At 36.8% G+C, this 12,998-nt stretch overlaps 1 protein-coding gene across 1 annotated transcript; it reads left to right on the top strand.

The window, feature by feature from the left end:
- The first annotated feature begins 6,203 nt into the window (after positions 1-6,203).
- Positions 6,204-12,409, top strand: LOC105050519 (cell division protein FtsZ homolog 1, chloroplastic). The gene is made up of 6 exons (XM_010930576.4): positions 6,204-6,595; positions 9,402-9,501; positions 9,838-10,067; positions 10,912-11,079; positions 11,190-11,423; positions 11,923-12,409. The coding sequence occupies exons 1-6, from the start codon at positions 6,347-6,349 to the stop codon at positions 12,172-12,174; spliced, it is 1,233 nt and encodes a 410-aa protein (XP_010928878.1). The 5' UTR covers positions 6,204-6,346; the 3' UTR covers positions 12,175-12,409.
- The last annotated feature ends 589 nt before the right edge of the window (positions 12,410-12,998 follow it).

Here is a 12,998-nt window from a genome sequence, read left to right as displayed (position 1 = left end):
AGTTAACAAGAGAAAATACAACAGCAACTTAATACAACACAAGCACCTGGTATGATAGCAATTTAATACAACATTAGCATCTGATACAAGTACTCGATAGCAAACTGAAACAACAATCTGTAACATGACAAAGGGAAAACAATCATTTGATACATCAAAATGATCTGAAACATGGATGCAGCAAGCCCAGAAATCAAATACAAATCAGCATATGAAGTAGGAAAAAACTGATATAAGAAAAGGGAAATATCGTCAACTACCAGATGTGAACCAATCATAAGAATAAAATAACATTACAAAATGGATAGGCCAGCAAAACAAAATAAGAATTGCTCCAATAAAAAATGTTGCCTATCGAATTTGAAGTTTCATGAAGGTCAGCTTGCAAAATAAGGTAGAGAGTCCGATTTAACGAGTCACCCGAATTATAAAAAAAATCATCTTGGAGAGCTAATTTAGCCGCAAAATCTATAGCTCTGTTATAGCATCTACAAGTATGGGAGGCAATAAAATTTGAACAGTTTGCTTTCCATCTGAGGATATCATTAAGAATAGGAGGGCCAAGGCATCGGTTCATCGAAGAGATATTGATAGAAGAGATAACAGATGAAGCATCACCCTCAAGCCAGATATACGAAGAATGCAAGTGATTTACAGCAGTCAATAAGTTCAGCCAAACCATCATAAGCTCAGCATCATAAATAGTAGAAAAGCAATAAGCTTACCAGCAGCACAAACTAAGGTACCCTATGCATTATGAATGACATACCCCACAGCAACTTTACCATCTTTTAATGTAGCATCAAAATTAATCTTCAAGGTGCCTGAGGGAGGAGGCAGCCAATGAGATTGGTTGAGGGAATTATCGTTAGAAAATGATAAATGACCGTCCTAGCGTCTCAAATGATACCTGAAGCCAGTATCATGAGCTGCAATATTGTTAGAGAGAATATAAAGATGGGCACGTCGAAGAATGTCCGGGGGAGAATGATAGGTCTGTTGGAAGACCCTTTTATCTCGGGCATTCCATAATTCCCGGGCCATAATGGCAATTAGAAATTTAATGCCTTTCTCTACCTCAGGGGCTGACAAAACATCAACCAAGTTTGGCAAAAAATGAGGCACAGAAATATGAAAAGTTTGATGAAGCATCTGCCAGCAACCAACGGCCACAGGGCAATGAAAAAATATATAAGTAACATCCTCCAGTTGAACATTACACACATCATAATGATTTTGGCCAGCAAGAAGAATCCCCTTAGTGTGTAAGAGATTTTTGCAAGGAAGTCTACCCATTGCATTTTCCACCAAAAGAGATTTTACTCTATGGGGAACATTCAATTTCCAAATCCAACCAAAAGATGAAAGCCTATCTGCAGATTGCTGAGAGACAACAAGAGATTGGATATCTTTAAGAGATAAAAGATTAGTTCTAGAAGGAAACTAAACCAACTAATCAGACCAGTTACCCATCGCAATAGGAATGCGAAGAATAAGGGTTATCATATCAGCTGGGAAAATATCATGTAACATATCCAAATTCCATTGCCCTTCAGGAGAGATAAAAGTACTGAGATTAAGCTCAGAAATAAGAGAATCAATATTCAGAAAAGTAGGCCCCACAATGCCAATGGCACATTTGAAACCCAAAGGTCTTGAAGGACATTGAGAGATTGCCCATTACCAATGAGCCAAAGGAATTGAAATTGAACAGAGCAACCTCTAGCAGTGATTTCCTTTCAGATCTTAGAGCAGTGATGAGGAAATGAATATGAGATCCAAGTTCGGTAGAAATTGTATTTAGCAACAATTATCTTGGCCCACAGAGAATCAAGATAAAGAATGATATTGGTAACCTGCTTACATAGAAAGACCTCTCCTCAATCCCGGAGAGAAACAAGGCCAAGACCACCCAAATGCTTAGGAGAGCAGACATTCTCCCAAGTCACTAAATAAAAGCCCTTATGATCAACAACATCACCCCAAAGAAAAGCCTTATAATCTCTTTCAATCTTCCTGAGAACTCCCATTGGAACATGGATGCAAGATAGGGTATAAAGAGGAATGGATGCCAAAATAGAGCTAAGAAGAATAGATCTACCAGCCAAAGATAGAGATTTCCATTGCCAATTAGCAATATGCCGAGTGATTTTTTTATCCTGTAAGGTTGAAAAGGACTCAGATCTCAATGGTCTACTAGCCAAAGGAACCCCCAGATAGTTCCAAACCCCCACAACCTCTTGCATAGCAAGGAGACTGCGAATTTGTCTTTTAATTCTCCTAAAAGTAGAGGGGCTTATCATGAAATGGGATTTGGAGAGATTAATAGCTTGACCTGATATGGAGCAATAAGCTTCAACAACAGCCTTCATGCAAGCCACATCTTGAACCTTCGCCTTAGCCACAAGTAGACAATCATTGGCGAAGAAGAGATGAGAGATCATAGATCCACTTTTGAAAATTTTATAAGCCTTTAAAAGATTGACATCCACTACATAGTGAAGGAACTTAGAGAGAACTTCAGAACATAAGATAAATAGGTATGACGATAGAGGACAACCCTGCCTCAATCCTCGAGGATATCAAACCAGTAAGAAGGAGTACCATTGATAAGAATATAAAATTGAGAAGAAATAATGCAGTATTTAATCCAAGCAATGAACTAAGGATGAAACCCAAATTGAGATAGAACTTGAAAAAGGAAGGGCCAATACACACGGTCAAAAGTCTTTTCCATCTTAAGCTTAATCAAAGTCAACCCTCTAGTAGGAGGAGCTATCTTTAGAGTGTGCAGAATTTCTTGGGTCAAAAGAATGTTATCTGAAATGTTGCGGCCTTGGATAAAGGTTCCCTACTCGGGAGATATAACAAGAGGGAGAATAGGCTTGATTCTATTTGCTAGGATCTTAGTAGCAATCTTGTATATGGTATTACACAAACTAATAGGTCGAAAATCTAAAACATGAATTGGATTTGCTTTCTTGGGCACCAATGTAATGAAGGTTTTTTCCAAGTATCCAGCATAGAAGCTTTAGTAAAGATGTAATGAATGGCCCAAAAGACATAACTTTTAATAAGGTCCTAGAAGTGATGGAAGAATATAGCAGAAAAACCATCTAGTCCAGGAGCTTTATCACTATTAAAACTCCACACCACTTCCTCCACTTCTTCTATAGTAACCATTTTAACTAATTGGGCATTGAGGTTCTCTGGGATGATAGAGGAAAGGATAGGGATATCAAGATCCTCAATGTTTGATTGAACAGTCCAACGATCATGAAAATGAGCAAGGAGCATGTTAATAATTGCTGGAATGTCATTCACCTCTTGTTCATGAGCATTGTGAAGCATTGAAATCCGATTTTTCCTCCTCCTAAGAACTGTGGACTGATGAAAGAAGAAAGTGTTAGCATCACTGTCCTTCAGTCAAGAGATTCTACATTTTTGTTTCCATAAAATTTCTTGAAGATGAAGATTTTGATTATAGGCTCTAAGAAGAGATGGAAGTTGGAAGTGCTGATCAGCAGGTAGGCCATGGGTCTGAGTTTCAAACAATTGTAATTGATAAATTTGATCAAATAAATGCTAGCCTTTAGTAAAGAGGTTTCCAATTTGAGACTTCCACCTCATAATTGTCTTTCTAGTATTGGATAAAAGCATCACTAGCCTAACCCCATTAGAGAAATTACCAGTGCTATGCCAAGCCCTGGTGACCACTTCTTGGAAGCCCAGATATTGAAGCCAAAATTTCTTAAAGTGAAATGGGGGAGAATGACGGGCAAAATTGCCATCCAGGGATATCAAAAGTGGACAAAGATTCGAGCCAAATCTAGCAAGGTGAGAGACAGAAACATCTTCAAAACAATATAACCACGAGTGGGAAGCAAAGGAACGATCAATTCTTTTTCAAACTTAGATGAGCCCAAAACGGTTGTTACACCAAGTGAATCTAGGACCATGATATCCTAACAACCGTTTCCTCAGAATCTTTGGTGGCCAACAGGGCAAAACGAGAACCAGTTCCATTGGGATATTGTCCAAATCAGAAGATGAAGATTTAGAACCTGATTTTTGATAGTCTTTTCGGGCATTGACCGATCATCAGAAGGCTGTCCACTAGCAGTACCAGCATTAAAGTTTTTTATAGATCGTTAGTAGCTCCTGGACTTATCGGCACCCTAGCCACATGAATCCAAAAACCATAAACTTGCTTTGGCTCCTGAATCTTAGCACAGTTATAAGATTTCAGAATCCTTCCCAGAAGGCCACAAGAATAGCACAGGTCAAACAACTCTTTATAACTAATTTGCTGCCACATCATAGTATTCTTCATTCTAATGTGTTGGTTTTTTAAGATATGATCCATGTAAAAATGTTACATTATCTTCTGCTCCAAGTGCGTCTTTCCACCTCCAGTTGTTATCAAAACCTCAATCTTAAGGCAATTCCTTTTTTTTCTTAATTAAAAAAAATCAAGGGTGCATGGATTTTATTTATATTGTGTCAAATGCAGAGGAATTGAATACAGAAATAGACCAAGAAATCCTAGATTATTGACAAGAGGCAAGGATTGCTTCGAAGAACAGCTAGAGAAACTCGGTGAGCTTTTTATGCAGAGGTAAAGGTAGGGTTCGTAATTTATGATCCAACTTATCAACTTAACCTGCAAATAATCGATTTTAAGCAGATTTAGATTTGGCATAAATGGATATAGATCAAAAATAGATAATCCACCTAGATTGTTGGTCAAATGGATTGGATTCAACTTTAGATCTTCATTCATCGAATATGTTGATCTATTTAATGATTGGGTTAGGTTATGATCTGATCATTTAATTCATTCAAAACATGTTTAACCGTTTAAAATTTATTTAATCTATTTCTATCCTATTTAACTCGATCTGCTTAATCTATTTAAATTAATTTAATCCACAAAAACTCACTTAACTTATTTAATCTGATTTGATTTATTTAATAGATGGATTAAGATTACTTATTTAATAAATAGATCCGATTTAAATATAAATTTTTGACTTAATTAATAAATAGATTAGATTTAGATTAATTAATTTTTGATCCAATTCACATCCAACTAATAATCAATCCTATTTGATTGTTGCCTTTGCCCTTGATGAAAGGAAGCACCAAAATAGCACTATCATTGCTCAAGAGGATAAGCGTTTTGGCTGGATGCCATGGTGCCTTCACAAGTGCGTCGCCAAAGGAACCTCATATAACTACTCCTAAAGAGCTTGGATATAATGCCCAAGAACATTAAGCTTGCCAAGTTGCTAAGACATGAAAGGAAAAAAATTAATAGAAGAAAAAGTGGAAAACAAAAATGAAAGAAAAGAGAGACAACGGGGCGCTTTGATATGAAAAAAACAAAAAAGCAGCAGAAGAACTGTTGTGGAAGTGGATAAGATACTGCCATGTGGAACCGGTTGACTTCTTGTTATTTTTCTCTCAAAATAACAAACAGTGAGAGCAAAAAAATAAAAAAATATAGATTAATAAAAAATTTAAATATTTTTTTATTTGACCCCTCTCTTCTTGATTTTTATATTATCTTTTTTCTTTCCCTTTCTCTGCAGCCAAATCTGGCCTAAAAAATAAAAAAGAACAAAATTCCATAAAGATATCACTATACTAGCTAAGTTTTCAAAACTTGTATCTAAAAATTCAAACAGAGTTAGTTACCAAAAAAAAAAAAAAATCCAAGCAGAGCTCTTTGCAAAAGGATTGGTTCATATAACCTTGATTCTTAACTAATTGAATATGGTCCAAAAAAAATATTATCGGCAATGCTTGGTGGATTAAAATATATGTCTAAATGAAAGAAAAAATGTTATCTTTAAGTGAATTTATTATTTTTTACCATTTTCACCTTCACATATAAGCTGCCTTGTTACGTTCTTTTGAATAGCGGTGCAAGTTAACATGGATCATGGTCATGGAGCTAACTTTAATCATTTTAAGTGATGCAATTGGGAGCTCTTTTGTTTTTTTTTTTTGTTTTTTTGGCTTATTTCTTTTTTTGACAATGAGCTTAATTTAAATCATCCATCCGGCGAGTTAGTCCTTGCTCATGTTGATTCAAGGCAGGTTTGTCCCGGGGTAAGCGAGAACACCTTTTTTTTTTTTTTTACTCACTTTTTCTGACTCATGCTTGCTTTTTTTTAAAAAAAATGGCATGATGGAATTTATTCTTGTTCTTTCGAAGTGATAAAAATCAACAAGAAAAGAAAAGAAAAAAAAATCCCAAAACCTTCCAAAACCCTAACGGCCAGATCTCATTTCTCTTCCGATATCCCTCTCCTCCAAGCCTCCGGAGTCCCGTACTCCAATGGCTGCTTTTCCGTGCCTTCAGTTGTCGAATTACAGCCCTTTGGGCTCTCCTTATTCTCTTGGAATTGCCCTTTCCCCACGTGAGCTCGCTCCGGCAGGCCGGAGGCGGGTCTCCCATCGGCGAGAGGGCTCGGCCTTGCAGTGCTCCAACTCCTCCGTGTCGGTGGACGCTGCAAGGATCAGGGTGGTCGGCGTCGGAGGGGGCGGGAACAATGCCGTCAATCGTATGATTGGAAGTGGACTGCAGGTTTGGGTTCTCAAAGCGAGCTCTTTATCCTCTTTTATGCGCTGTTTTCTTTCAAGCGATTTTGTTCATTGTTTTGGGGATAATCCGCTGCGTTTGTTTGTTTGCTTTTTTTTTTTTTTTTTTTTAAGTTCTTGTGGTCTTTCCGTGGCTCTTCTTGCATTCGGAAGGGGGAACTGATTGTGCTATCTTGTACATTATAATGTTCTCGTAAATTAATTGTTGTCTGGCGAAATATTGTGTTATTCTTGCTTTTGAAATGCGGTCCTAGTCAGGTTTTTGAGAGTTTTTCTTGCTGTTCTCGATTTAAAAATATGGAATTTAAAATGTATAGATGTATCTGATATTGTATACTGCTATGTTTTGAATCGATACGTTCATATTCTCATGAAGCAGTAATACTGTATGCTGAGATGCACAGTTAAATACATGTATTACATAAACAAAACTAACCGTGCCAATTAAATCAGGTAATGTTCTATTGATAGATTGAGTCAAGTTTCATTGTTAATTGAGTTTCACAGTAGGTTATGTTAAAAGGCGTAAGGATTTACATTGTGAGCTTTTGTGGTTTATCATGTGTATAATCTAATTTTGCACACAAATGTTTACATGAAGCAATGAAGGTTTAACCTGAAATTCAAACACAGTCCATCAAACGGGTAGATAACACTGTCAGTACCCATTAAGTCATAAGTAATGCAATCAGCAGTTTGGAATTAGTTTTTATGTTATTTATGAAATCCAAGCAGACTTGCCTTGAGTTATTGTAACAGATAGTCTAACCAGTCAATGGGATCCATAGCCTCTACTAGTTTGATACCTTTACAATTGCCACCAGCCTACCAGTTTACTTTGCATCCCAGAATATAATTCTAGGATTGGTAGCTGTCTTTGATTCCCAAGGGGATTGAACGAGAATCTCAGTTTCTTGGCTTTTTCCCCAAGATTTTCTGTGCTTAAATTCCTAAAAAGCTGTCTTTGTTGTTTCGTCTTGACTGGGACAAAGTAATTGCAGTGGGGGATGTTGTTTTTCAAAAAAAAAATTACTGCTTGTTTATTGCTTTCTTTATTTGCTGTGATGTATTAGCCTTTTGGTCTTGTAAATTTCTTCCTTTCTATTGATTAGAGACCGACAAACTTCAAGTGCCTATCATGTTGCTAGATTTAGAGGAAACCAGAAAATTTCTTATTTGTTCTTGAGGAAAAATATGGGGGAACCCTTTAATTCTTTTGAAGGGAGACAACTAAAAAAATTCCAAAAGATTAAAGGAAGAAGGAGAAAGGGGAACATATTCAGAAGGTTGGAGCTTGCATAAATCCCTTGGCTACCAATTTGGCTCATCTATTGCCTTTTGTCTCTTCTCCATTCCATACCAAAATGGGGCCATCTGTCTAATCAAATGAACCTGGTTATTCATCACTAACCAACAGCCTTCACATGTCAGAAAATATTAGTAGCATGAAGAAAGGCCTGCTTTTATTTGTTCCCTTTCATTATGGAACTTGGTTACTTCTATGATTTTGGTTATTGTATTTCAGCAAGCAATCCCCCTAGGTGTGCTTATACTTTGGTATTCTCTTGTATCAACAATTGCAACAGCTTGTGAATCCAATTTATGGTGTTTGATAGGATAGTTTGATTTAGCTGACAACTAGATGCAGTGGTAATTTTTTTGATCAGTTATTGTATTTGGCAGAACCATAATTCTTGCTAATAATAGCTACACTGTTCCTTAATTTGTGCTTAACTATCTTTTTCTGCAATATCATTGTGCTTTCATTGATATTAACACACCATTTGCTTTCCTGTTCCTAAATCTTTGTAAACATCCTTGAATTACATTCTTTCTTAATACATACTTTCATAATCTTTGTTATATTACAGGTACATACCTAATATTGTTGTTTAAACTAAATGACAGTTTTCTTTCAATGGTCAAGGGAATCATTTGTTGTACTAGTTCTGTTTCCCTCTGTTCAGAACTTGCTGTCATGTGGGTCTAGCTAATTCAAATCACTTTTTTGTCTACAATTTTGCTTGCCATTTTAACTGTTACATCCTCCTGCTTTCCTATTTCCACTTACCTATTGTTTAAAACTATGTGCCATGCATACTATGTGAGACATAATATAATTGCCTACTGGAGAGGACAAACTTTGAACACACACACACACACACACACACACACACACACACACACACACATATATATATATATATATATGTATGTATGTATGTATGTATGTGTATGTGTATGTTTATGTTTATGTTTATGTAATGTATGTATGTATGTGTGGGTGTGTGTGCGCGCGCGCGCGCACATATGTACATATACATAAATATGTATGCATATGTGTGTGTGTATGTATGTATGTTTATGTTTATGTTTATGTTTATGTTATATTATGTAATGTAATGTAATGTATGTATGTATGTATGTATGTGTGTGTGTGTATATGTACATATACATAAATATGTATGCATATGTGTGTGTGTGTGTGTGTGTGTGTGTGTGTGTACATATATATGTATGTACATATATATATGTATGCATATGTGTGTGTGTATGTATGTATGTATGTATGTATGTATGTAATTTTTTGTTTGGCAAGGTCAGTCTTTTCATAGCAGAGCTATCAGTTTTTCATCAAAATTTTTTGGTTGCCAGTACTTGAACAGTTATGACAACATCTGGAATAAAGCTGTTGAGATTCTTGATACTTCTATTCATATATTTAACTGTCTTATTTAGCAGTTGTTTTTAGTTAGTAATAGAATATTCATCAAATTTTTTCGCTATGTTAGGGAGTTGAATTTTATGCGATAAACACCGATGCCCAGGCTCTGTTACATTCACAGGCAAAGAATCCTCTACAAATTGGAGAGCTTTTAACTCGTGGTTTAGGTCAGGCACTCTCTACCCTATTTTCAGAACTTCAGTAAATAAGTAATTGCACCAGCCATATTCATATATGCTGCAGTGTAAATTATGATCTGTAAATGCATGTTTTATGGGATTTAAATTTTTACTGGTCTCATTGAGACTTGCTAAAGCATGTTATAATCTTTATCCAAAACACAAATCATCTATCTGCTGTTCACAATCAGTTGCCAAGAAGCATTAACAGGTCAAAAAAGTAAATTTAAGTGCTTTGAAGAAACAAATTTTAATGTTTGTTTAGTTAACAAAAGTTGTACATATTTAATTGGTATCACTAGATTTTTTTGCTCAAAAGTGCAGGTACTGGTGGAAATCCTCTTCTAGGAGAGCAAGCTGCTGAGGAATCTAAAGAAGGTATTGCCAATGCGCTCAAGGACTCAGACCTTGTATTCATAACAGCTGGTATGGGTGGAGGCACAGGATCTGGTGCCACTCCAGTTGTTGCCCAGATATCAAAGGAAGCTGGTTATCTGACTGTTGGTGTGGTCACTTATCCATTCAGCTTTGAAGGCCGGAAACGTTCTTTACAGGCAAGGTTCAAAATGTTCTTTTTCACCTTGTACATGCTGTGCCCCTTGCGAACAGTCCCTTGGATTCGAGACATTTATATTTATCATTTTTTATTTGAGGGGCCTAAGTACTTTTGTCTTTTCTGAACATCATCGGGTTGCCTTTTTCACGTAATTCCCTTCTGTCAAATGAATCTTCCATGATGTGTTTTCATTGCTAGTGTGATATCAGGAAAATCACTGAATGAGTTTTACTAAAGCCACGGTACAGGATTATATGTCCATCTACATATAGGTTGTGATGCAAGCAAAATTGAGTGTCCTGAACAGTTTACTGAAAGGTAAAAATAACAAGTAAAATTCTTGAAGAGGTTGGATAAAAGGCCTTTGCCATCAGAGAGCCCTCAAATAGTGCCGGTATAGATTACTTTTATTGCACTGGTACTGTGCATTATTTTATTTCATGGAGAGCACAATCTGCCTTTGGATGATTGATTGAAGAGTTTTATATCCTTTGCAGGTCACTTCAGTTGAATCTTGTGCTATGTATGTTAAGATGTGATGTGCTTGAATGCAATGTGTAGGTTAAATTTTAGTGAAACAGCATTCTCAAACTACACGATATTTGGCATAAAATTTTCTGTTCTATTTCTGCATATAAATCTTCCAGTGCATTAATTAGGCGCTTATAGTGGATATGCTTTTATGTCTTATGGATATTTAATGTAATGAGTACTACTCTATGCTACACCCCCATGCTGCGACATTTTTGCATCCCAAATAGCTGTCTTCCAGTTTCTCCTCTTTAGCATACTCAACTTTGATTAGTTTTGAAATCCTTGATTTGTGCTTTCAACATTTGCAGGCACTGGAGGCTATTGAAAAGTTACAAAAGAGCGTTGATACTCTTATAGTAATTCCCAATGATCGGTTGTTGGATGTTGCCAACGAGCATACACCTCTTCAGGATGCGTTTCTTCTTGCTGATGACATTTTACGCCAAGGTGTGCAAGGGATATCTGACATCATAACTGTGAGTGGTGTTCGAAGCAGTCATTATGTGGCTCTGAGGGCTTTTATTGTTCAGCGACAGCAATGGTTATACTACCATTTAATTTTAAAATTATTTTCAAAATTTGGCAGATTCCTGGACTTGTAAATGTTGATTTTGCTGATGTGAAAGCTGTCATGAAGAACTCTGGAACTGCCATGCTTGGTGTTGGTGTTTCCTCTAGTAAAAACAGGGCACAAGAAGCTGCTGAACAAGCAACCCTTGCACCCCTAATCGGATCATCAATTGAATCTGCAACTGGGGTTGTGTACAATATTACTGGGGGAAATGATATAACCTTGCAAGAAGTAAACAGAGTCTCTCAGGTGCTTCATATCTGCAATACGCGTACACAAACCTTTCTTCTAGTGTTTAGAAAGTTGATAGAACTGTCTCCCATGATTCCCAGCATTCCAAGTACTTTCCATATTTGATATTGAAAACTAGATTTTGGTCCCATATTCAGATTGTGCATTATGCCTGTATGTATATATATACATAATTATGCACAACCACAGACATATATACTCAAATGAATCCAGTGATATATTTATATATAGATATACGCACATGTAGAAGAATACATTGCTTGTACAGATGTACGTATTTATACATTTACGCCTGAATATGGATACATGCATGCACAAACATAGGTGCTATGCCTTTTCTCTGCACTTATATAAGATCATGCTATCTCTAAATCTCAGTGTAAGCATGTCTCTGAGTTGAATTATGTTGTATGTAATCCTTGTAATCTCTTTCCTGTGCAGGCCAAATGACTATGGTTGGTCCAATAAAAATCTCATGTTTATACTGTTTTTACAGGTCGTAACTAGCCTGGCAGATCCTTCTGCAAACATAATATTTGGAGCCGTTGTTGATGATCGGTACACAGGTGAAATCCATGTGACGATAATTGCTACAGGCTTCCCTCAGTCTTTTCAGAAAACCCTCTTGACAGACCCAAAAGCAGCAAAAAATGTTGATGTCCGAGAAAAGAAAGGTGGGGCTCTCCTCCGTAACACTGCCACCAACTCATCGCCAGTGCCCTCGATGCCTCGGAGGCTGTTCTTCTGAGTATTTATACCTGACAACTTCCATTTTGCTGCAAAAGTCATCTAAGGTAGTTTTTGCTGCAAAAATGGCATCGAAGGTAGTTTTCCAAAAGAAAGGCAAGTTGGACCACATTCACCCTCCATTCCATGTATACGGCTTCTTGTTCTGTTATGTTTTTCAAGTGCATGTTTCCTGTTCTTATGCCTGAAAGATGAAAAAGAACCGTTTTGGTCCAACAGATCTTTTTGAATTTTCCTTATTTTTAACAATTATAATGGTGTAATTAGTTTGTGTGTGTCCAAGTGTAAGCTGATTAATGGGGGTACTTCCACGTCAACTTTTAGTGCATCCCGGGCCTTCGTATGATATTGTAGCTGGTGGATGGATATTGGAACACGTTTGGTTGAGAGATTCAATAGCCAGTGCGCATTACGCATTTGAGTTGGGGGTGGAATTTGGCCATCTAATACCCATAAGCTACCATGAATTGGCATAAGGAAACAAGGGATTTCATTTTTTGCTAAACCAACCAGGGTTTGGTCTGAGCTATAAATTGCTGCTTCTTTAATGTCACGAGTTCTTGTTTAGGAGCTCTGGGATTTCAAAATTACTGCAGTTGTGATGCTTTTGGAGTCTTAAACATCAATGCCCAGGATGTGCTGTAGCAACTTCTAACAGTCACAGATTTAATCACTGCATTGTGAAGGTGGAAGAAAAGTTCATCACTTCACAGGGACATTCAGGCCAATATGAGTGCAGTTCCGGACTGAGATAATTTGTTTATGGCTTCAAGCACGCCTGATGGCAGGGCAGATTTTGGGATCTGGAAGTGGAATGGTAGATGG

This window comes from Elaeis guineensis, chromosome 8 (assembly GCF_000442705.2).
Source record: "Elaeis guineensis isolate ETL-2024a chromosome 8, EG11, whole genome shotgun sequence".
Taxonomy (NCBI): domain Eukaryota; kingdom Viridiplantae; phylum Streptophyta; class Magnoliopsida; order Arecales; family Arecaceae; genus Elaeis; species Elaeis guineensis.
Note: the sequence above shows the minus strand (reverse complement) of the source record. Positions and strands in the feature narration are given on the sequence as shown.

Excerpts from the sequence above, each read along its gene's own strand:
- LOC105050519 (XM_010930576.4), top strand. The coding sequence starts at position 6,347 with ATGGCTGCTTTTCCGTGCCTTCAGTTGTCGAATTACAGCCCTTTGGGC. Across the intron at positions 6,596-9,401 it reads TGATTGGAAGTGGACTGCAG|GGAGTTGAATTTTATGCGAT; the intron begins GTTTGGGTTCTC and ends TCGCTATGTTAG. Across the intron at positions 11,424-11,922 it reads AAGTAAACAGAGTCTCTCAG|GTCGTAACTAGCCTGGCAGA; the intron begins GTGCTTCATATC and ends CTGTTTTTACAG.